Source organism: Coregonus lavaretus, assembly GCF_964263955.1.
Source record: "Coregonus lavaretus genome assembly, chromosome: 11".
Lineage (NCBI taxonomy): Eukaryota > Metazoa > Chordata > Actinopteri > Salmoniformes > Salmonidae > Coregonus > Coregonus lavaretus.
This window is the reverse complement of record NC_139998.1, coordinates 16350093-16375665: the sequence shown is the minus strand read 5'-3', so window position 1 is coordinate 16375665 and position 25573 is coordinate 16350093. Positions and strand designations below refer to the sequence as shown.

General features: G+C 42.6%; 1 protein-coding gene across 2 annotated transcripts; it reads right to left on the bottom strand.

Annotated features, from left to right (window-relative positions):
• Window positions 1-224: 224 nt before the first annotated feature.
• Window positions 225-25573, bottom strand: LOC311137723 (solute carrier family 23 member 1-like). Of its 2 annotated transcripts, none has more exons than XM_084172283.1 (13): window positions 25404-25573; window positions 25032-25211; window positions 22503-22637; window positions 21527-21684; window positions 16975-17134; window positions 8935-9116; window positions 6322-6442; window positions 5589-5745; window positions 5082-5335; window positions 4752-4916; window positions 3938-4046; window positions 3658-3753; window positions 225-1290 (listed from the first exon to the last, which is right to left on the bottom strand). In XM_084172283.1, exons 2-13 carry the CDS (start codon window positions 25077-25079, stop codon window positions 1034-1036), a joined length of 1842 nt encoding a protein of 613 aa, XP_084028409.1. In that variant the 5' UTR covers window positions 25080-25211; window positions 25404-25573; the 3' UTR covers window positions 225-1033. The 2 variants fall into 2 exon arrangements, with proteins under 2 accessions (XP_084028409.1, XP_084028410.1); XM_084172284.1 differs by having other exon boundaries at window positions 25032-25113.

Genomic DNA, 25573 nt, shown 5'->3' with positions numbered 1-25573 from the left:
GAACTGCATTGTTGGTTAAGGGCTTGTAAGTAAGCATTTCACAGTAAGGTCTACACCTGTGGTGTTCGGCGCATGTGACAAATAAAATGTGATTTGATATTGTTGCCTTCATTTCCAGGTCTCCATTGATCTCCATTTCTCACAACTTTTCTATTAATCATTATAGGTAGTGTCAAGCATGATTTCATTAGCAACCTTTGTACTTACATATCACAGAATCAAAATGACAGTTTCTGAGATACACTTTAATCATATTGCAGTTTTTTGTTTGTTTTTGTTTGATTTAAAACTCTTGGAAAGGTTTATTACTAGTGCTACCCTGGACACACTTGGAAATGTAGTATGTTTACAGCTATTAAAACATTAAAGATTTTTATTTAAAAAGCAATTTTAGTAAAATTATTATACGGTTCCTATACAGTGTGTTATCAGTAAAATACAAGTTCCATCAAAAAGAAAAAAACTAACAACAATTTACAACAATTTACTTACAAAATATGTCTGGGACTCCCGAGTTGCGCTGTGGTCTAAGGCACTGTATCGCAGTGTTGTGGCGTCACTACAGCCTGGGGTTCGATCCCAGGCTGTGTCCGGGAGTCCTATAGGACGGCGCAGCGCCGTCCGGGTTAGGGGACGCTCTGGCGACTCCTTGTGGTGGGCCGGGAGCCTGCAGGCTGACTCAGGTCGTCAGTTAAACAGTGTTTCCTCCGACATATTGGTGCAGCTGGCTTCCGGGGTAAGCAAGCGGGTGTTAAGTAGCACGGCTTGGCGGGTCATGTTTCGGAGGACGTATGACTCGACCTTCGCCTCTCCCAAGCCCGTTGGGGAGTTGCAGCGATGAGGCAAAATTGTAATCATGAAATTGGGGAGAAAAGGGGGTAAATGCCAAAATATTCCTGCCAAAAGTTAATTTAGAAAATGCATAATCAAATCTTTACAAGAAGTGAGTAGAAAATATTAGACGAAATAGAACAGAACAGGAGGTCCATGTCACAAGAGCTGCCTCTGTTATTGTTGTTGTTTTAGCCAGTGTTCATAGGGCCACTGATCTGATGATAAGCTCTGGCTTCACAGGCTGCTGCATGGTCTCCAAAGAGTCCACCTCGGTCTTGTCCTGTGAGCTGGGTGTATTTGGAGGGAGGAACGGCACATATCGAACCCAGGAGTAGGAGGAGAGACAAGAGCTGATTCCAAATGGAAGGTTGTACACCTCGCTGCTCTCCAAGGTGTTGCTGGAGTCATCAAGGGGGATCTTGTTCCAGGCTTTGATGCCCCGCTCCTGCAAGGTTCCTGTGTCGCCCAAAGCAGTGGAGATAGAATGCTTCAACTCATCCATAAGAGACTGAGAACAGGCTATGATATTGTAGACATGAAAGAGGAGGACTAGTGTATTTTACTCTATGTGAAACAGTTGGATAGATACAGTGTTCCCCATCCTCCCATACTGGAGACGTAACATAGTAAAACCCAGGACACTCAAATGAGTGTGATATGTTACGTTTGGTATGGTACTGTATGTATGAATATGTGGATGTCCTTCATCAATTAAAATTCACATTTGTTACAAATTTCAATTAATACAATATGTTACGAATTTGCAATACGTAAGATATGTTGGAAAATGCCATTTGTTGTTGCTAACATTAGCTAGGTGGCTAATGCTAACGTTAGCTGGGTGGCTAACATTAGGGTTAGGGGTTAAGGTTAGGGTTAAGGTAAGGGTTAAGGTTAGGAGTTAGGATAAAGGTTAGAGGTAGGGTTAGCTAACATTCTAAGTAGTTGCAAATTTGCTAAAATGCTAAAGTTGTCCGTGATGAGATTTGTGTAGTTGCAAAGTAGCTAAAAAGTAGTAAGTACAGTGGGGAAAAAAAGTATTTAGTCAGCCACCAATTGTGCAAGTTCTCCCACTTAAAAAGACGAGAGAGGCCTGTAATTTTCATCATAGGTACACGTCAACTATGACAGACAAATTGAGGAAAAAAAATCCAGAAAATCACATTGTAGGATTTTTAATGAATTTATTTGCAAATTATGGTGGAAAATAAGTATTTGGTCACCTACAAACAAGCAAGATTTCTGGCTCTCACAGACCTGTAACTTCTTCTTTAAGAGGCTCCTCTGTCCTCCACTCGTTACCTGTATTAATGGCACCTGTTTGAACTTGTTATCAGTATAAAAGACACCTGTCCACAACCTCAAACAGTCACACTGCAAACTCCACTATGGCCAAGACCAAAGAGCTGTCAAAGGACACCAGAAACAAAATTGTAGACCTGCACCAGGCTGGGAAGACTGAATCTGCAATAGGTAAGCAGCTTGGTTTGAAGAAATCAACTGTTGGAGCAATTATTAGGAAATGGAAGACATACAAGACCACTGATAATCTGGGCCTCCACGCAAGAGCTCATCCTGTGGGGTCAAAATGATCACAAGAACGGTGAGAAAAAATCCCAGAACCACACGGGGGGACCTAGTGAATGACCTGCAGAGAGCTGGGACCAAAGTAACAAAGCCTACCATCAGTAACACACTACGCCGCCAGGGACTCAAATCCTGCAGTGCCAGACGTGTCCCCCTGCTTAAGCCAGTACATGTCCAGGCCCGTCTGAAGTTTTCTAGAGTGCATTTGGATGATCCAGAAGAGGATTGGGAGAATGTCATATGGTCAGATGAAACCAAAATATAACTTTTTGGTAAAAACTCAACTCGTCGCGTTTGGAGGACAAAGAATGCTGAGTTGCATCCAAAGAACACCATACCTACTGTGAAGCATGGGGGTGGAAACATCATGCTTTGGGGCTGTTTTTCTGCAAAGGGACCAGGACGACTGATCCATGTAAAGGAAAGAATGAATGGGGCCATGTATCGTGAGATTTTGAGTGAAAACCTCCTTCCATCAGCAAGGGCATTGAAGATGAAACGTGGCTGGGTCTTTCAGCATGACAATGATCCCAAACACACCGCCCGGGCAACGAAGGAGTGGCTTCGTAAGAAGCATTTCAAGGTCCTGGAGTGGCCTAGCCAGTCTCCAGATCTCAACCCCATAGAAAATCTTTGGAGGGAGTTGAAAGTCCGTGTTGCCCAGCCACAGCCCCAAAACATCACTGCTCTAGAGGAGATCTGCATGGAGGAATGGGCCAAAATACCAGCAACAGTGTGTGAAAACCTTGTGAAGACTTACAGAAAACGTTTGACCTGTGTCATTGCCAACAAAGGGTATATAACAAAGTATTGAGAAACTTTTGTTATTGACCAAATACTTATTTTCCACCATAATTTGCAAATAAATTCATTAAAAATCCTACAATGTGATTTTCTGGAATTTTTTTCCTCATTTTGTCTGTCATAGTTGACGTGTACCTATGATGAAAATTACAGGCCTCTCTCATCTTTTTAAGTGGGAGAACTTGCACAATTGGTGGCTGACTAAATACTTTTTTTCCCCACTGTAGTTGCAAAGTTGCTAATTAGCCATGATGAGATTCGAACATGCAACCTTTGGGTTGCTAGACTTTTCTTTTTGCCATATGTAACCATTTGTCTTATGTAATCATACCAAACGTAACATATCATACTAATTTGAGTTTCCCTGATTTTTGTTTACCATGTTACATCTAGTCTATAAAACCAGGCTGGTCCTCCTGAGTAGAAGCTTACCTGGAATGGTGTTGTCAAGGAAGAACCCAAAGAAGCCTCCAATAAACATGCTGGTTGTCAGAAGCACCTGCAGCAGTTGGTCCAGCTCGACCACACCTGACAAAGAGAATACAGTTCATCACACTGGGCCAAGTCACATACTAGAGGAACCTCAGATCTCAGCAGCATGGCCTCCACTTGCCCTCCATGTTGTTCTTATGTTGAGCTTTTCCACCCAGCTTTTTTGTAAGGAATTGTGATTTTTTTGTCATAGTGTTTCATGCATTATCTGCTCTGATACCTGTTGCTATGGCATCCGGGTTCTTGAATATCCAATTTGGAATGACAAGCCCGGAAAACATGGAAAATCCAAAGATAAACATGTTCCGGGAGGAGTTCATGTCTGCATACTGTCAAATGATAAGTAGAGAGGAGTTGACAGAGAAAAGCAACCAAGTCATTGGGGTTGTTTTGATTCTAATAACTTTCAAAAAAATTACCAAAAACAGATTCACAGATTTCTTGCTTATTCCCTCCTGATTCCAGGAAAAAACTGTGCATTTTTAAATAGCTACCTGAATTTTGCTAAAATCCGTTAGAGTTACTAGTTACTTGTCCAACATTTTTATCTCCAACGTAACTTTTGTATTACCCAAACAGAGTAATGTAATCTGATTACTTTGAGTTACTTTTGGATTACCTTCCCCTTAAGAGGCGTTAGAAGAAGACAAATACGATACATCAAACACATTTGGTGTGTCATCATAGTGCTCTCTGAGATTCGTTCAGGTGGAACAAACTTAAACTTCTGCCTTTTTTCAATGATTAATTGAATGTCATTGAGAAATCAATGAATTTTTTACAAACATCCTTTCTGAATTTAAAAGTAATCCAAGAAGTAATCTAGTTTTTCAAAGGTATCTGTAATCTGATTACAATATTTTTGCAGGTAATTTAACTGATTACAGTTATGTAATCAGGTTACATGTAACTGATTACATGTAATCGGTTACTCCGCATCCCTGCCTACGAGTCAGACTAAAAAAGCCTTCATATGCAAAATGTCTCTATAGTGGCCATTGTACTATACAATGTGTAAATACAACTGCATTTACCTGCAGATTTGAAACTCCAGCTGCAGATATGACCCCAAACATGACCAAGAACATTCCTCCAACCACAGGTGTGGGGATGGTGGTGAAAATGGCTCCAATTTTACAGAATAGTCCCATGATGATCATCAAGACGCCACCAGCAACGATCACCATCCGACTGCCAACCTGAGAAATAAATAAATAACCATGTCTGTTGAGACTGTATACCAGCCAATAGCTAGTATACCTTCAATATTGATATGATTTATCTATATTATGCTTAAAATCATATTGCAGTCAACATCTAAAACCAGATCGTAATAATGAAAAATAGCCTCTATTCCATCTCACCTTGGTTATGCCCAATGCGCCCACATTCTCACTGTAGGAGGTGGTTCCGTTGCCCGTGCCCCAGGCCCCAGCCAGCAGACAGCCAAGCCCCTCAATGCCAATGCCCCTGTTGATGGCATGCTTGGGGGGTGGAGGGGCCCCTGATAGCCTGGCACAGGCGTGGTAGTCCCCCACCGACTCTATCATGGAGGATATCACCCCAGCCAAGATCCCTACCACTCCCGCCAGGCTCACAGTTGGTAAGCCCCACTGACCTGAGATTGGAATCAGAATCAGGGGTTCCAGTTAACATACAATACATTAGGGTATTTCTATTAATATACATATCGATAAACCATACATATTTGTTACCCATACAGCACTAAATACTAAAGGTTGGGTTAGGACCGTGATAAGCCCTGTTTTTTCTGACCATGTGACCCGACAATGTGACCGGACCAGCAAAAACTTGATTATCAGGTAATGGAGTAGTTGCTTATGATCCCACTGAGCAGCTGTGCTTTGTACCTGGGTATGGGAATCTGAACCAGGGGGCCTGGCCTATGACATCCCCCTTCAGGTCTGTGCGAGCCAGGTAGCCGTACTGCTCTGGCTCTGGGGGCAGGACGTTAGAGATGGTGAAGATGTAACAGATCAGCCATGACAGTGTGATGCCAAGGAGCACCTGAGGAAGAAGTCACACACAGTACATGCAAATATTACACCAGTCATTATCAGGACCAGGAGTTTTTCCAGACCACAGGAACTGACCAGGGAAAACTTCGGGCCCTATAAGGTCAATAAGTGAACAATGAACAGCTTTGAGTCTTATCGAGCATAGTGGATATTTTTGCGGTGTTGGAGGTGTAACTGCGGCATGAGCTGACAAATCAGTGAGTGGCTGCTCGTGTGGCACCAACCACTCCCTTCCTTATTATTCCTACCGCGTTAGAAGTTCAAAATGGCGAATGAAAGTGTAGGCTCTATCAATGATAGAATTTATGACAGGCTAATGCATGTTTTCATGTTAATTTGGATGGGGGGATTTATAGCCTATCAGTCTAATCACGGTGTAGACAATAGAACATCACGCATTTGAGTGTTTGAACTTGTGTCTTGAATTTGTCGGTTATAAAGTCGGGTGTAGCTTGTGGATTTGACAGCACATTTCCACCTCCGACTCCTCCAAAACAACCGCTATGCAGATGTCGGCTAGGGCAGATCTGATATAATCTAGCCCTTTATTTTCCAATGGATTTACAGGTAGAAGCTGGAAGATGTAGATCCTGGAGGTGTGGAGTTTCTTGGTCTTGCTGTATGTGGGGAATGGTACAGGGATGTGTCGGAGGTACTGGGAGAACAGGGTGATCAGAGCAGTTGTCCTGTAGGAGAGAAAAAAACTCTGTTCACAAAGCAGAATGCGCCACCCAGTGGTGCATTTAGAATGGGTAAGACTCTTCAGTATGTAGCCTACAGTCAGGTCCAAAATTATTGGCACGCTTGATAAACATGAGCAAAAAAGACTATAAAATAAATAATACAAATACTGAGCTATATTGTATGCAAATAAAATGGGGAAATTATAATATTTTATACTAATACAATTGCTCAGAGAAATACATTTAGTTTAACAAGCAATAAAATATAAAATGGCAAAAAGATAGGGGTCAAAATGATTGCCATCGTTGTTTTCAGTACTCCAGCACCCTCCCCTTGCGAAGATAACGACACTGAGCCTTTTTCAAACATGTTTTATGAGATTGGAGAACACATTGGGAGGGATCTTAGACCATTCCTCCATACAGAATCTTTCCAGATCCTTGATCCTTCATCTGCGCTTATGGACTGCCCTCTTCAATTCAAACCGCTGATTTTCAATGGGGTTCAATTTCAGAGACTGAGATGGCCATTGCAAAATGTTGATTTTGTGGTCAATTAACCATTTCTTTTTGGATTTTCATGTGGGCTTGGTGTAATTGTCTTACTGGAAGATCCACTTGTGGCCAAGTGTCAGCGGCCACAAGTGGCAGAGGCTTCCAGGTTTTTAGCTAAAATGTATTGGTACTTCTAAGTTGCCACCCAGTGTGTGGCACAGTGTGAGAACCGTTTGCTTAAGCCCAAGTATAATCAGTCCTCTCCTGTGTCTAGTGTGGTTCAGTCTCAGGCCTCTTGTGAAGGTACAGGTGCAAACCAGTCTGAAGTAAAAGCCCTCATTTAAGCCCAGCAGAGCCAGCTAGAGCTTGTAATAAAGGAACTTGGGTCCTCAAACGCAGCGTCAAACAGTGAGCTATCCCCCAGATTCTAAAGGAATCCAGATGGTAAACCTATTTGTTTCAGGTGTGACCAGGTACTGTAGAACACATAGCACGTTCCTGTTCAGCTTCAGTACGTCCCAAAAGGGCCCAGTTAGAGAAACAAGAAGAGGTGGTCCAGTCGGGACCACTGCCGTCAGAGCGTTCAGGGTATAGCCCGGGAACGTTAAAGATATAACATGGTAATGTGAACCGATTCTTTTTAATGTTGTGCATTTAATAAAGTATTGAAGTTTTAATATTGCTGTTTTGGAAGTGAGCCAAGGTTATAATTATTGTTTGTATTTTGGAGAGAGTTGGAGAAGCCTTTCACTGCTCTCACTGGGTTATTAGTTTGTGTCCCTTGCATTAGATAGGTAGTTAGGATTTCGGTTTTCTTTGTCTAGTCCACCTGGGCAAATTATCTGGTATTCGGGCAAAAGATTTGGGATTGTCCTGGCGGGCGGACTAGTTTAATTGTCTTTATTATATGTTCGTTTGTCTACCATTTTTATTTAGTCACCACTTCCCCAGAGACCTCCAGGGCTGGCTGTATTTAGCATGGAGCGATTTAGTTCAGAGAGCAGAGGGAAGTCCCATTAATACACGTGTGCCTTTGCAGGCTAATTATCACAAGTGCTATTCTACAAAGAGTATTTTACCACGAGTGTGCTATTCTACAAAGAGTGTTTTACCACGAGTGTGCTATTGTTCAATGAGTGCTTTATCAAGAGGGTGCTATTATTTCTTGCCCTGCTGCTGACTTGTGTTTGTGTAATCCTAATATGTAATGTTGCATACAACGTTTGAAAGGTCTATAATTTTCATCAAACACAATCAAAGTTAACATAAGCCCTAGATGCCTTCAATTGCCCAACTTACAGGCATGCCCAATGTAGGTATCTTTTTTTAACAATGAGATGTTGCGCTCTAAAGGGATAATTTGGAATAACATGATGATAAATAATCGAAAGAAACATGTATAGTTATTAGCCCAATGGTTATAAGTATTTAGGCATGTCATGTGAAATAGGCCTCGTGAAATCATTGTCAAACGCACAAGAGATACTGTCGCATGTAGGTCTAGATTATTTATGGATTGATCATATAAAAACATAAATATCACAACATTATATTAACAACTCCAAAGCAATTACATGTGGCGCAGGAACCACTGACTAACTATATTTTTGTATTTCTTTCATTAGTCCGCTGTTAATACAGTCCCAATATGTTTTGCATGTCAACAGTCAAGTTTTGAAGATTTTTGCATCATGATGTTAAAGTGCACGAATGAAAGAAATACAAATATATAGTTTTTAAGTGGATTTTTACTTTAACTGGTTAGGACAGCTCTTGAGGTCTCCTAAATATCTGTCGACTAGGTGGGACGCTGATGACTAAAGAGGCTTCATGCATAGCTTTTATTTTTACCCATATGAGTAGGAGTAAAATGTCTCTCTCTCAGCACTTATGACAAATGTTCTACTCTGAGACCCTTTGTGGATATGGGCCCAGTTCAACAGTTGATGACGACAGGCTTGTGGGGAGTTCCGAGTGAAACCATACTGAGAGGTACACACATAGTTGAGATGCCCCAGTGGTTCCCTGCGCTCATTCCAGCCGAGTCATACAGGGACAGGCCAATCAGAGAGATGGTGGGAGCGATGGTGAGGGGGCCAATAAAACGCATGAAGAAACCGATGAGGCCTGAGAAACCCACCAGCACCTGGAACAAAGAGCCCACCATGATGGAGCCCTGCAGCTGTAGAGGAATACAAACACACCACATGAGCAAATACATATCAATAAACACGAGCAATACTATTTAATCCTATTTAATGTGAAACACATTCATGTGTATACAATATGTACACTACCGGTCAAATGTTTTAGAACACCTACTCATTCAAGGGTATTTCTTCATTTGTACAATTTTCTACATTGTAGAATAATAGTGAAGACATCAAAACTATGAAATAGCACACATATGGAATCATGTAGCAACCAAAAAAGTGTTAAAACAAATCAAAATATATTTTATATTTGAGATTCTTCAAATAGCCACCCTTTGCCTTGATGACAGCTTTGCACACTCTTGGCATGATCACAACCAGCTTCATGAGGTAGTCACCTGGAATGCATTTCAATTAACAGGTGTGCCTTCTTTAAAGTTAATTTGTGGAATTTATTTCCTTCTTAATGCATTTGAGCCAATCAGTTGTGTTGTGACAAGGTAGGGGGGGTATAGAGAAGATAGCCCTATTTGGGAAAAGACCAAGTCCATATTATTTCAAGAACAGCTCAAAAAAGCAAAGATAAATAACAGTCCATCATTACCTTAACACATGAAGGTCAGTCAATATGGAACATTTCAAGAACTTGGAACGTTTCTTGAAGTGCAGTCCCAAAGACCATCAAGCGCTATGATGAAACTGGCTCTCAGGAGGACCGCCACAGGAATGGAAGAACCAGAGTTACCTCTGCTGCAGAGAGTAAGTTCATTAGAGGTACCAGACTCAGAAATTGCAGCCCAAATAAATGCCTCACAGAGTTCAATTAACAGACACATCTCAACATCAACTGTTCAGAGGAGACTGTGTGAATCAGGCCTTCATGGTCGAATTGCTGCAAAGAAACCGCTACTAAAGGACACCAATAAGAAGAAGAGACTTGCTTGGGCCAAGAAACATGAGCAATGGACATTAGACCGGTGGAAATTTGTCGTTTGGTCTGGAATCCAAATTGGAGATTTATGGTTCCAACCGCCGTGTCTTTGTGACACATGGTGTGGGTGAACAGATGATCTCCGCATGTGTAGTTCCCATCGTAAAGCATGGAGGAGGAGGTGTTATGATGTGGGGGTGCTTTGCTGGTGACACTATCTGTAAATTATTTAGAATTCAAAGCATACTTAACCAGCATGGCTACCACAGCATTCTGCAGCAATATGCTATACCATCTGGTTTGGGTTTAGTGGGACTATCATTTGTTTTTCAACAGGACAATGACCCAACAAACCTCCAGGCTGTGTAAGGGCTATTTTACCAAGACAGAGAGTGATGGAGTGCTGCATCAGATGACCTGGCCTCCACAATCCCCCGACCTCAACCCAATTGAGATGGTTTGGGATGAGTCGGACCGCATAGTGAAGGAAAAACAGCCAACAAGTGCTCATCAAATGTGGGAACTCGTTCAAGACTGTTGGAAAAGCATTCCAGGTGAAGCTGGTTGAGAGAATACCAAGAGTGTGTAAAGCTGTCATCAAGGCAATGGGTGGCTATTTGAAGAATCTCAAATATAAAGTATGTTTTGATTTGTTTAACACTTTTTTGGTTACTACATGATTACATATGTGTTATTTTATAGTTTTGATGTCTTCACTTGTCACGACTTCCTCCGAAAATGCCTCCTCTCCTTGTTCGGGCAGGCTTCGGCGTTCGTCGTCACCGGCTTTCTAGCCACTGCCACTCCTCATCTCATCATTCCATTTGTTTTGTCTTGTTTTTACACACACCTGGTTCACATCCCCTCATCAGTACCTATATAAGTATTCCCTCTGCCCCCCATGTCTTTGTGTGTGATTGTTTATTGTGGAGGTGATGATAGCTCGGTGGAGCTTTATATATTTGTATCGTCGGGATATTCACACGTGTGCTTTGTTTTCTCCAGTGCGCCATTATTACCGCACTGTAGTGTTTTACGCATTGCTGCGTACTGCTGTATTTGCTGAATAAACAATTTATTCTGTGATTTACCCTCCTGCGCCTGACTCCGTCAAAATCACCCGCTACAGAATCACACACCCAACAGCATGGAGTCAGCAGGAGCGGGGAATATGCCTGGAGTCGTAAAGCGGGTCCGGGAGCATTCCAACATGTTAGCCAGCTTGGGCGACCGGATCCACACCCCAGCACCCAGAGGTATTCACCTATCTCGACTGAGAGAATACGACGGGACAGCGGCCCGCTGCCAGGGTTTCCTCCTGCAGCTGGACCTCTATTTTTCCATCAGCCAGGCTCCATCGGAGCGGGAGAAGGTGTCCGCCCTCATCTCCTGCCTCTCGGGGAAAGCCCTGGAGTTGGCCAACGCGGTCTGGAGTGAAGGAGGAGATGATTTGGACAACTACGGGGCGTTCGCTCGCATCTTCCAGGCAGTCTTCGATCATCCCCCCGGGAAGAGAGGCGGACGAGCGTCTGATCCATCTGAGGCAGGGGACAAGGACCGCGCAAGATTTTGCCCTGTAGTTTAGAACTCTAGCGGCTAGGTCCGGGTGGAACCAGCTGGCCCTCATCGACCACTTCCGATGCAGCCTGCGTGAGGGCGGCCGAAGGAAGCTAGCCTGCCTGGATACCACGTTGACTTTCAACCAACTGGTGGACATGGCCATCCGATTGAACAACCTGCTGGCTTCGAGAGGACGTCCTGGAAGGGGCTTGCCCGTTTCACCCACTTTCAACATTTACATTTACATTTTAGTCATTTAGCAGACGCTCTTATCCAGAGCGACTTACAGTTAGTGCATACATTATTTTTATTTTCATTTTTTTTCATACCCCCCATGGGAATCGAACCCACAACCCTGGCGTTGCAAACACCATGCTCTACCAACTGAGCTACATCCCTGCCGGCCATTCCCTCCCCTACCCTGGACGACGCTGGACCAATTGTGCGCCGCCCCATGGGAGGAGGAACCACGTTCAACCAGGATCACGTTCTGATGGAGCTGGGTGGTGCAGCGATCTGGGAGAACGGAGGACGACAGATCCAGTGTCACTCTTGTGGCAAGAGAGGACATTCTGCTGCACACTGTCGTCAGAGTTCTTCTGGGTCTGGAGGCGGCAGGCAGGGCACTCTCTCGTCACCCCAGGTAGCGCAAACCCACACTCGTTCAGAGACCTCTAATGTGCACTTCACCATACACGTCAACTTCCCTGATTACACGGTAGTACCCCAGTGTAAGGCGCTGGTCGATTCAGCCGCAGCTGGGAACTTTATGGACAGGTCTTTAGCTAATAGTCTACAGTGAGGGGAAAAAGTATTTGATCCCCTGCTGATTTTGTACGTTTGCCCACTGACAAAGAAATGATCAGTCTATAATTTTAATGGTAGGTTAATTTGAACAGTGAGAGACAGAATAACAACAAAAAAATCCAGAAAAATGCATTTCAAAAATGTTATAAATTGATTTGCCTTTTAATGAGGGAAGTAAGTATTTGACCCCTCTGCAAAACATGACTTAGTACTTGGTGGCAAAACCCTTGTTGGCAATCACAGAGGTTGGACTTTTCTTGTAGTTGGCCACCAGGTTTGCACACATCTCAGGAGGGATTTTGTCCCACTCCTCTTTGCAGATCTTCTCCAAGTCATTAAGGTTTCGAGGCTGACGTTTGGCAACTCGAACCTTCAGCTCCCTCCACAGATTTTCTATGGGATTAAGGTCTGGAGACTGGGTAGGCCACTCCAGGTCCTTAATGTGCTTCTTCTTGAGCCACTCCTTTGTTGCCTTGGCCGTGTGTTTTGGGTCATTGTCATGCTGGAATACCCATCCACAACCCATTTTCAATGCCCTGGTTGAGGGAAGGAGGTTCTCACCCAAGATTTGACGGTACATGGCCCGTCCATCGTCCCTTTGATGCGGTGAAGTTGTCCTGTCCCCTTAGCAGAAAAACACCCCCAAAGCATAATGTTTCCACCTCCATGTTTGACGGTGGGGATGGTGTTCTTGGGGTCATAGGCAGCATTCCTCCTCCTCCAAACACGGCGAGTTGAGTTGATGCCAAAGAGCTCCATTTTGGTCTCATATGACCACAACACTTTCACCCAGTTCTCCTCTGAATCATTCAGATGTTCATTGGCAAACTTCAGACGGGCATGTATATGTGCTTTCTTGAGCAGGGGGACCTTGCAGGCACTGCAGGATTTCAGTCCTTCACGGTGTAGTGTGTTATCATTTTTTACATTTTTAGTCATTTAGCAGACGCTCTTATCCAGAGCAACTTACAGTTAGTGAGTGCATACATTATTTTTTTATTTTTCATACTGGCCCCCCGTGGGAAACGAACCCACAACCCTGGCGTTGCAAACGCCATGCTCTACCAACATCCCTGCCGGCCATTCCCTCCCCTACCCTGGACGACGCTGGGCCAATTGTGCGGCTCCCCATGGGTCTCCCGGTCACGGCCGGCTACGACAGAGCCTGGATTCGAACCAGGATCTCTAGTGGCACAGCTAGCACTGCGATGCAGTGCCTTAGACCACTGCGCCACTCGGGAGATTGTTACCAATTGTTTTCTTGGTGACTATGGTCCCAGCTGCCTTGAGATCATTGACAAGATCCTCCCGTGTAGTTCTGGGCTGATACCTCACTGTTCGCATGATCATTGCAACTCCACAAGGTGAGATCTTGCATGGATCCCCAGGCCGAGGGAGATTGACAGGTCTTTTGTGTTTCTTCCATTTGCGAATAATGGCACCAACTGTTGTCACCTTCTCACCAAGCTGCTTGGCGATGGTCTTGTAGCCCATTCCAGCCTTGTGTAGATCTACAATCTTGTCCCTGACATCCTTGGAGAGCTCTTTGGTCTTGGCCATGGTGGAGAGTTTGGAATCTGATTGATTGATTGCTTCTGTGGACAGGTGTCTTTTATACAGGTAACAAGCTGAGATTAGGAGCACTCCCTTTAAGACTGTGCTCCTAATCTCAGCTCGCTACCTGTATAAGAGACACCTGGGAGCCAGAAATCCTTCTGATTGAGAGGGGTCAAATACTTATTTCCCTCATTAAAATGCAAATCAATTTATAACATTTTTGACATGCATTTTTCTGGATTTTGTTGTTGTTATTCTATCTCTCACTGTTCAAATAAACCTACCATTGAAATTATAGACTGATCATTTCTTTGTCAGTGGGCAAACGTACAAAATCAGCAGGGGATCAAATACTTTTTTCCCTCACTGTATGTCAAAGCACTTGACAGTCGACCATTAGGGTTAGGTTTTGTTAGGGAGGTTACAGCACCAGTTACGATGATTATGCAAGAGACCCCTAGAGAGCAAATCACCTTTTATATTATTGAGTCCCCTGATTTCCCTGTTGTGTTGGGTCTTCCCTGGCTATCACTACACGACCCCACCTTTTCATGGCCGCAGAGGGTTCTCACAGGGTGGTCACGAAAGTGTCAGGGTAGGTGTCTAGCTGTTTCTGTTGGTGCAACCATGGTGGAAAGTCCAAAGAGTACCTCCACCGTGCGCATTTCCCCCAAATACCTTGACTTGGCGCATGCGTTTTCCAAAACGCAGGCAACCAAATTACCACCCCATCGGGCGGGGGATTGCGCTATGAACCTCCGGTTAGACGCTGTGCCTCCCAGGAGTCATGTATATCCCCTGTCGCAGACTGAAACAGAGGCTATGGAGACATACGCCAGGGGTTCATATTTCCCTCCAATTCGCCCGCCTTTTCAAGTTTCTTTTTCGTGAAGAAGAAAGACGGAGGTCTGCGCCCTTGCATTGATTACCGTGCACTTAATCAAACTACCATTAGTTATAGTTACCCTCTACCCCTCATCTCCTCTGTTATCGAATCAATGCATGGGGCGCGCTTCTTCACGAAATTCAATCTCAGGAGTGCGGACAACCTGTTGTTTGTCCGGGAAGGGGACGAGTGGAAGACAGCATAAAGCACAACCACGGGGCATTATGAATACCTGGTGATGCCTTACGGGTATTCCGTAATGCTCCATCGGTCTTCCAGTCCTTTGTGAACGAGGTGTTTCGGGACATGCTTGGTCGCCGTGTGGTGGTCTACATCAATGACATTCTGGTGTATTCCGCTACGCGCACCGAGCATGTGTCCCTGGTTCGCAGAGTGCTGGGCCGACTGTTGGAGCATGACCTATATGCCAAGGCAGAAAAGTTTCTGTTCTTCCAACAGTTCGTCTCCTTCATAGGATCACCACCTCAGGTGTGGAGATGGAGGGAGACCGCATTTCAGCCGTTCGTAATTGGCCGACTCCAACCACGGTAAAGGAGGTGCAGCGCTTTATTGGCTTTGCCAATTACTATCGGAAGTTTATCCGGGGCTTTGGCAAGGTCGCAGCTCCCATCACCTCTCTGTTGAAGGGTGGGCCATCCCGGCTCCACTGGTCTGCTGAGGCTGACAGGGCTTTCAGTAACCTGAGGGCTCTGTTCACATCAGCCTCGGTACTGGCCCATCCCGATCCATCATTGCTGTTCGTAGTGGAGGTGGATGCGTCCGAGGTAGGAGTAGGCGCTGTCCTATCCCAACGCTCGGGCATGCCACCTAAGCTCCTCCCCTGTGCCTTCTTATATTTTTGTATAGCCGGGATATTCACCCATGTGCTTTGTTTTCTCCAGTGCGCCATTATTACCGCACTGTAGTGTTTTACACATTGCTGTGTACTGCTGTATTTGCTGAATAAACAATTTATTCTGTGATTTACCCTCCTCCGCCTGACTCTGTCAAAATCACCCGCTACATCACTGTTATTCTACAATGTAGAAAATAGTAAAAATTAAGAATGAGTATGGAGATGATTGTGGGCTACAGGAAAAAGAAGAGGACCGAGCACGCCCCCATTCTCATCGACAGGGCTGTAGTGGAGCAGGTTGAGAGCTTCAAGTTCCTTGATGTCCAAATCACCCACAAACTAACATGGTCCAAGCACACGAGGACAGTCGTGAAGAGGGCACGACAAAACCTATTCCCCCTAAGGAGACTGAAAAATTTGCCATGGGTCCTCAGATCCTCAAAAGGTTCTACAGCTGCACCATCGAGAGCATCCTGACTGGTTGCATCACTGCCTGGTATGGCAACTGCTCAGCCTACGACCGCAAGGCACTACAGAGAGTAGTGCGTATGGCCCAGTACATCACTGGGGCCAAGCTTCCTGCCATCCAGGACCTTTATACCAGGTGGTGTCAGAGGAAGGCCCTAAAAATTGTCAAAGACTCCTGCCACCCTAGTCATAGACTGTTCTCTCTGCTACTGCACGGCAAGCGGTACCGGAGCGCCAAGTCTAGGTCCAAGAGGCTTCTAAACAGCTTCTACCCCCAAGCCATAAGACTCCTGAACATCTAATCAAATGGCTACCCAGACTATTTGCATTGCCCCCCCACTCCTCTTTTACGCTGCTGCTACTCTCTGTTTTTTAGCTATGCATAGTCACTTTAATAACTTTACCTACATGTACATATTACCCCAATTACCTCGACTAACCGGTGCCCCCGCACATTGACTCGGTACCGGTACCCCCTGTATATAGCCTCGCTATTGTTATTTTTACTGCTGCTCTTTAATTATTTGTTACTTTTATTTCGTATTATTATATATTGTATTTTCTTGTGATTTTTTTTTTGGTATTCTTTCTTAAAACTGCATTGTTGGTTAAGGGCTTGTAAGTAAGCGCATGTGACAAATACATTTTGATTTGATTCGATTTTTTGATTTGTTCTAAAACGTTTGTCCGGTAGTGTAGATAGTGGAGTATCAAGAGTTATCAAGAAATGATAAAACATGGTTACATTTGCTCTCTTTCTTTCTTTACATTTACATTTTAGTCATTTAGGAGAACCTTTATGTTTAGTAATGTGTCACTCACCTCTCGCATGCGGCTCTGCCACACCTCTATGTACTCAGGAGAGGTGGTGTTGACCAGGGAAGCATTCTGGGTCCAGGCAGGGCACGTCCACTCTGGCATTGAAAGCATAGCCATGGAGGGAGCCAGCAAGGCAAAGGTACCCCCCTGAACAATGGGCAGTCTGAGGGATAGGGAGAGAGATAGATAGGGGAGGAGGGAGATAGAGGCAAATTGCAGAGATCAGATGTTCTGGCTAGAATCTTTAGACTATTACATAAGGAATTCTTCCACTTTGTAGTATAATCAGAAACAGACTTGTCTTGTGAAGCAGGAGTTGTAGGTTATGGTTGGACATCCTCTTGTTCTACACAGATCTGGGACTAGGTTGATGCTTATTTTCCACCATAATTTGCAAATAAATTCATTAAAAATCCTACAATGTGATTTTCTGGATTTCTTTTCCTAATTTTGTCTGTCATAGTTGACGTGTACCTATGATGAAAATTACAGGCCTCTCTCATCTTTTTAAGTGGGAGAACTTGCACAATTGGTGGCTGACTAAATACTTTTTTCCCCCACTGTATTTGAATGCAGCAATTTATTTAATGGAATGAATCTGATGTATGGTTCATGAGGAGAAGATGATTGCAGATGATTTTGAGCATTAGCATTACATACAGATGTAGGATCTTAATTTGAGCCAATTTGCTACAGCAGGAAAATAAAAGAGTGATCCAATTAAGATCCTACATCTGTAAGCCATTGTGGAGTGGAGTTACAAAGTATTTAAATGGACAAATAAAATCAGATTTCCTTATTATCAATAACTCAACCAATCCTACATTAAGAGATGTACCATGTTATTTGGACTTATGGTTAATGAGAATACGTTTTTCAAAAGGTTTTCCAAAATGTCCAAGATGGAGGAAAATTTAACCTGACGGTCCATATGGGTCCTTGAGGCAAAACACCTACATACAAAGTTTCAAGTCTCTAGGACAAACGGGGTGGCGGATATGAGGGTTTAAGTGAGGCTGCTTATTACAGCGCCACCTATAGGCCAATCAGTGCCATTATTTTTGACCACGTTACTCATGTCCTCTAGTTTCCGTGTTCCAAATTAGAAAAAAGTTACCAGTCTATGCTTGAGTTATTTGACCATGTCAGCTTTGCTGTGAACCCCTAATTACAAATAGTAATGCAAGTCCTTTATACTACAAAATATTATGTGTATGCATTGTTTAAAGTAGTTAGGGCAAGCAAATTGTCTTGTCCCAGTAGTGACATTATCTATTATTTTGAATGCTGGAAAGTAAACAAAAGTATTTCAGATATTGAATAGATTAATAAAACAAAGAAGGCAACTACAATACCTTTTTTGTTTTACAAATAGAATGTGTCCCTTAGTTTTATGTAATTGGTGTTACCACCTTGAAAATCACTCATTAGAAGGATTTACAAGGACCTTGAGCATTCCCTGAAGTGGCAAACGGTTATTGCGGGAGGGATCTACATTAAAGAAAATTATTAGCTAATCACACATACATTTCAGGATTCCATTGCTGATATGGGGTGTCTAAATTCTAAGTGTCATTGGTGTTACTAAATGTAAATGGAGGGAAATTGCATTGTGAGCAAAATGACTAACGAAATCACATTTTGTAAATTATTTTTAAAGGCCTCAATTTAAGAAAAGCCTTAATAACCTCAAATGTGTCATTGGTGTTACCGTCGTTACTACTCCTACTGGTGGCACAATGTTATCATAATGGTAACAATTATTTAAAGTCATTAAGCTGCATATTAGTTGATTTAGAATGGGATGATGTACATTTATAGGCCATGATGTAAAAAAAAAAATTGTGTATGGGTGGTCCTCTGTAGCTCAGCTGGTAGAGCACGGCGCTTGTAACGCCAAGGTAGTGGGTTCGATCGCCGGGACCACCCATACACAAAAAAAAAATTATGCATGCATGACTGTAAGTCGCTTTGGATAAAAGCGTCTGCTAAATGGCATATTATATTATATTTAAATGACAAATCTAGAAAAATGAAGTACATTTCTTCCAAAAGGCCCAAATGCCACCACAAATCAAGAACGGCCCAATAACTATACTCTTGAAAGTGTATTACCAGATTATATCAGCTCATCATGGTTTGGACATAGATGACATAGATGACATAAAAACAAACCACCACCTACAGTAATTACAGCAGTTAACCTAACCTCCACAAGCTTGACAACTACAGTGCCTTCAGAAAGTAGTCACACCCCTAGACTTTTTCCACATTTTGTTGTGTTACAAAGTGGAATCAACATGGATTTAATTGTAATTTTTTTGTCAACAATCTACACAAAATACTCTAATGTCAAAGTGGAAGAAACATTCTATCATCTTTTTTTAATGGAAAATAAAACACTAATGTATTTTGATTACGTAAGTATTAAACCCCTGAGTCAATACATGTTAGAATCACCTTTGGCAGCGATTACATCTGTGTCTTTCTGGGTAAGTCTGTAAGAGCTTTGTAAATTTGGAATGTACATAAATTGGCTCATTATTCTTTAAAAAATTATTCAAGCTCTGTCAAGTTGGGTGTTGATCATTGTTAGACAGACATTTTCAAGTCTTGCCATAGATTTTCAAACTGATTTAAGTCAAAACTGTAACTAGGCCACTCAGGAATATTAAATGTAATCTTGGTACGTAACTCCAGTGTATATTTGGCCATGCGTTTTAGGTTATTGTCCTGCTGAAAGGTGGATTTGTCTCCCAGTATCTGTTAAAAAGTTTTCCACTAGGACTTTGCCTGTGCTTAGCTATATTCCTTTTCTTTTTATCCTAAAAAAAACTCCCTAGTCCTTGCAGATGACAAGCATACCCATAACATGATGCAACCACCACCATGCTTGAAAATTTGAAGAGTGGTACTCAGTGATGTGTTGTGTTGGATCTGCCCCAAACATAATGCTTTGCCACATTTTTTGCAGTATTACTTTAGTGCTTTATTGCAAACAGGATGCATATTTTTGAATATTTTTATTCTGTGCAAGCTTCCTTCTTTTCAGTAATTTAGGTTAGTATTGTGGAGTAACTACAATGTTGTTGTTAAGCCATCCTCAGGTGTCTCCTATCACAGCCATTTAACTTTGTAACTGGTTTAAAATCACCATTGGCCTCATGATGAAATCCCTGAGCGGTTTCCGTCCTCTCCGTCAACTTAGATAGGAAGGACGCCTGTATCTTTGTAGTGACTGGGTGTATTGATACACCATCCAAAGTGTAATTAGTAACTTCACCATGCTCAAAGGGATATTCAACGTCTGTTTAAAAAAAAAAATGTTTTACTCATCTACCAAAAGGTGCCCTTCTTTGCGAGGCATTGGAAAACCTCCCTTGTCTTTGTCATTGAATCTGCTTGAAATTCACTGCTCAACTGAGGGACCTCAAAGATAATTGTATGTGTGGGGTACAGAGATGGGGTAGTCATTCAAAAATCATGTTAAACACCATTATTGCACACAGAGTAAGTCCATGCAACTTACAGTATTATCTGGCTTGTTAAGCAAATCTTTACTCCCAAAGTTATTTAGACTTGCCATAACAAAGGGGTTGAATAAACAAAGGGGTTGAATACTCTTTGACTCAAGACATTTCAGCTTTTCAGCATTTTTTATTAATTTGTGCAAATATCTAAAAACATAATTCAACTTTGACATTATGGGGTATTGTGTATAGATCAGTGACACATATTTTTTGTATCAATTTAAAATTCAGGCTGTAACAACAAAATGTGGAAAAAGCCTAGGGGTGTGAATACTTTCTGAAGGCACTGTATATACTTCACCACTTCTGCAAGCATATGACCAAGCAAATATCTTCTATTGACCCTTTGCCAATTCAGGCTCAAGGACCTAGAGTTGTGTGAGTGGGGGAGCTGAGCTCCAGTAGCAGTGCTTCAGTTAGAACTAAATGTTTTCATTTTGAGATTCAGCTCTTGATGGCTTTAATTTCACAAAGACCCAGTGCCCAGTCGAGAATATGCTATTGTGTGAGGCTAATGCAGCACACTGACCTGAAAAACTGTCTCCGAAGGTCAACAGAGGCTTAGAAAGAGACATGAGAGCTCATACTATACAACCTAGTTAATCAGATGGATCAGCTAAATCAATCTAATTTACAATAAACGATAGTCTACTGCTGGATCTCCTGGAAAGCATGACAACCAAATCAGATATTGTGTTTCGCCTTAAGTAAAATTCCAGGAGATTGCCATGGATTTTATGACAATACAACAAAGAAACGCCTAGCCTCGCCTCTATGATGTCTGGCAATTCATGACTAGTAGATTCCCTTGTTGTGGGCTGCATGTTACAGTATCATGGTTGGATGGCTCCACCTTTATGTTGCCCAGGATATCTTATCAAGGTCTATCTTTATTGACCAAATAAAAGTTTGACTCCCTTGTACCTTGTTCTCCCTGCTTTTGGCCCCATTTATGTCAACAGTCACTATGTTGCTGTTGAAAAATTTGTCCAAAGCCATATCCAACCAACCATGGCTCCACTCACCTGATTCCGAAGGTGACCTGCAGCAGGGTGCACACACCTGACACAAAGAAGATGGTGCTGATGAGGTGACCCTGGGTCAGGCTGTCATGCTGCAGACACAGACCCTGAGACAGGATCAGAGGGATGGCGATTATCCCCCCAAACGCTGTCAGTAAATGCTGAGGAGAGGGAGGGATGGATGGAAGAGAGGAAGAAGAGATGCACTCATGAGGGTTAAATCCACTGAGAATAATGAGGCCAAGATGAGCAGATGAAATCACAGGTACAGGAACAGTATTTGCCATCAGCCTCAACAAAACTCACGCAGTTGAATCTCTAAGATTATATTCTTGAGGCCCTCATGTGACTTTGTGATGTTATTTTTCATTTGAGGCCAAATTCATCCTGGGAAACTAGGTTAGTTTGACTGTTCATCCAATTGATTCCATTGGCTAATCAAATCAATGGAATCCCGAGGATTACTTTTACCCATTTTTCTCCCCAATTTCATGATATCCAATTGTTACAGTCTTGTCCCATCGCTTCAACTCCCCTATGGACTTGGGAGAAGCGAAGGTCAAGAGCCATGCATCCTCCAAAACACGACCTTGCCAAGCCGCACTGCTTCTTGACACACTGCTCGCTTAACCCGGAACCCAGCCGCACCAATGTGTCTGAGGAAACACTGTCCAGCTGGTGACCGAAGTCAGCTTGCAGGCGCCCGGCCCGCTACAAGGAGTCACTAGAGCGCGATGGGACAAGTAAATCTCGGCCGGCCAAACCCTCCCCTAACCCGGACGACCCTGGGCCAATTGTGCGCCGCCTCATCGGTCTCCCGGTCACGGCTGGCTGTGACACAGCCTGGGATCGAACCCGGGTCTGTAGTGATGCAGTGCTTAGACCGCTGCGCCACTCGGGAGGCCCAACCTCTCCAACCTCAACCAGTGAGGAGTGAACCCTGCGGCCTCCAATAAGACAGAGTAGGACTTGGACTTACCTGGATGCCAAGGATGATGCATAGGTACCAGGGTGGGACGTCTGTGACACGGTAGGCCACTTTGTTCTTGTCATCCTCCTCAGAGAGTTCAGAGACCTCTCCATTCTTCTCCAGCTCACAGAAACGCCCATTAATCTACAGGACAGAAAGCAAGGTCTCATTCATTAAGGTAATGGAAAACATTTCAAAACATTCTGCAACGGAAAAGGAAAATTAGTGTCTCTTATTGGGCAATTCCAGGCTGTCCCTCTCTGTTTCAGTCCATTTTCTTCTGTTTAATCCCAAATGGGCTGACTCACAGGCATAATATTACCCATAATACAGGAATAATATTACCAATAATACAGGCATAATATCACTCATACTACAGGCATAATATCACCTATAACAAAAGCGTAATATCACTTATAACTAGGGTTGCAAAGCTACCAGTAATTTACCAGTTAACGGAATCTTTAGTAATTGACCCTTCGCTAAGCCTCGCCCCCCTTCGTTACTGTTGCAACTTCGGACAAAAATTTTCCGGGAAGACCAATTCCCCATTCAACCACTGGCGAAATGCCTTCACAATGATGTCAAACTGTGTTCACAGTAGCAAGTATTCCTGGAGCACTTTTAAATTATTTTTCCATTTAAATATTTATTTTTGGAAGAAAACAGCCACAGCCTGGCTTTCATGTGATTTAAACGTGAGCTTGTCCGAGGTGTTGGACTCGACGACAGTTGCTATTAATTGGAGCACTGCGAGTGGTTGCCCAAAATTCTGGGGTGGGGCTTAGCGAAAGGTCAATTATCAGGTAATCTATGATCATCTATGGTAATTTTGGTTGTTTATCCTTAAATAAATAAATAAAAATGTCACATACAGTATAGTATTCATTTTTTATATCTGTTTCCATATTGTCCATGAGTTTCTAGTGGACAGACCATATGGTTCAAGAGAAAATAGCTTAATTAATGAAAAAAACATCTAATCAACAATGGCATTATTTTCGATTAACTCTGCAACTCTTCCAACTATTGATTTTTTTCACCTGCCACTAGTTTGGCAGCAAAACATTTACAACAAAGACATATTGAATAGTAAAATAAATCAAAGTGTGTAAAAAAAGATTAAGGATATATCTTGCTGATACCCTCATATTAAACACCAATGGTATTCACTAAATTGATGGTTTATATTTAGGATCATGTTTTCCAGCTTTGTCATTCTATTATTTTATTTTTTAGATATTTTACATGTGATAAAGCCACACAGAGGGCCAGAGATAAATACAGACACGTGATAATCTGAAGTACCCAAAAGGGCCACTAGATGTCTTGTGATAAATTACATAAAATCCTTGAAAGTTACCAAAATGCTTGTAGTTTACAGTAATATACCCTCTGTTTGCAACCTTACCCATAACACAGGCATAATATTACCCATAACACAGGCATAATATTACCCATAACACAGGCATAATATTAACCATAACACAGGCATAATAGGCTATTATCCACAACACTTATAATACAGCAATAATATCATCCATAATAAAGGCATAATAGAACTCATAACACAGGCACGATATCACTCAAAACACAGTCATAATATCATCCATCACACAGGCATAATATCACTCATCACACAGGCATAATATTACCCATAATATAGCATAATATCACTCAAAGGGGTTTCCAATGATTTACTGAAAGTGTATTTTTGTTTGTTGACAGTCAATATTAAGACATTTTGGAAACCCATGTCACGTACAGTAGTTGTGCACCAACGCTAGCCTATCAGTGCTAGCTGAATAGATTGCCTCAGAGATGCATGTAGACTGTTGGCATGCATTAGCAGTAATACTGGCCAATAATTGGCCAATAACACATGACTTCTAATGTTTGAATAAGACAACACTGCAGTCAATGATTTGCACCAGAGAGCCAAATAAGATAGTTATGCATAAGGGACTAGAATGTTGAGGCTCAGGTGATCGTCCCCGCTGTTCCATAAGAAAACAACACTTCTCAGCCTACTAAGAATGAGCAGCTTCATTCTGCTTCACCAGACCCATACTAGAGTACAGATTCTTTCATTAATGTGACTGTTGGGTTGAAATAGCATGCATGTAAACAAGACCCATTCAAAGGTGCTCAAGTCACTCAGTTCTTATGAATTCACTCTGACTTTTGGGAAACGATAAACTCACTATTCTAGCAAGTTTTTACAATGGTAGGCATACGCAATCTGGAAAGCACCACCTGTGTTATGCTATGGTGGTTTGGTAAGAGGAAGAGATCAATACATCACCAAGGCTGAAAATCAGTGGGAATTTGTTTCTTTGTTTGAGTTTACACATTAATCTATGTCAAAACCTATACATGTAATAGGTTGCACTTGCAAACGTATGTAGCCCTAAAAGTTTCCAGCCTTACAGCCAGTAAATGTTGATAGGTCCAATAACAACATAATCTCTACTCATAGTCACAGCAGAAAATGTCAACATAATCCTCCAGCATTGGAATAAATCTGTACATACTCACAGCAAATGCGTAGTTTTCAAGACCATTGCTTTCCTTCTCTGGAGACATGGCTCCAGTCTGGACTCAGCTAGGATGTTAGGTCCTGTGAGTTATGAGTGAATAGTCTCAACAAGAACTGTAGAGTCAAACCTTTAAGGGCACTACCTCTACCTCTCTTTCACCGTCTCTCACAATGTTGAACTATTGGAAACAATAACACAATAAGAGACATTGGAACCATAAACAATCTACTGTAGTACCCATTTGTACTGTATAATGTATTGTAGAACTGCCCCAAGTTATCTACAAAAGATAGTGATGTCTACCCAATACATTACATTTCTATCCAAGTGTTAAGAAATGTCCCCTTGGTAAATAAACCTGTCCACTCACCTGACTGTGTGTTTGCCTCTAGTAGTGTCTCTGTTGGCTCTCTACTTTCACTTCAGTGATAATCACTTGAAAGATAATTATTTGATATACCTGGCCAGGTATTTAAAATATGACTGGCCACCCTTAATTGCCCCTCCCCCCATTCTCATTGGATCAGAGCGCTGTCAATC

Coding starts and splice junctions, on each gene's coding strand:
- LOC311137723 (XM_084172283.1), bottom strand. CDS start 25,079: ATGTCTCCAGAGAAGGAAAGCAATGGTCTTGAAAACTACGCATTTGCT. Junction 9,117..16,974: donor GGCAGAGCCGCATGCGAGAG/GTGAGTGACACA, acceptor ATTCCTCTACAG/CTGCAGGGCTCCATCATGGT. Junction 4,047..4,751: donor CTGGAGTTTCAAATCTGCAG/GTAAATGCAGTT, acceptor ATCATTTGACAG/TATGCAGACATGAACTCCTC.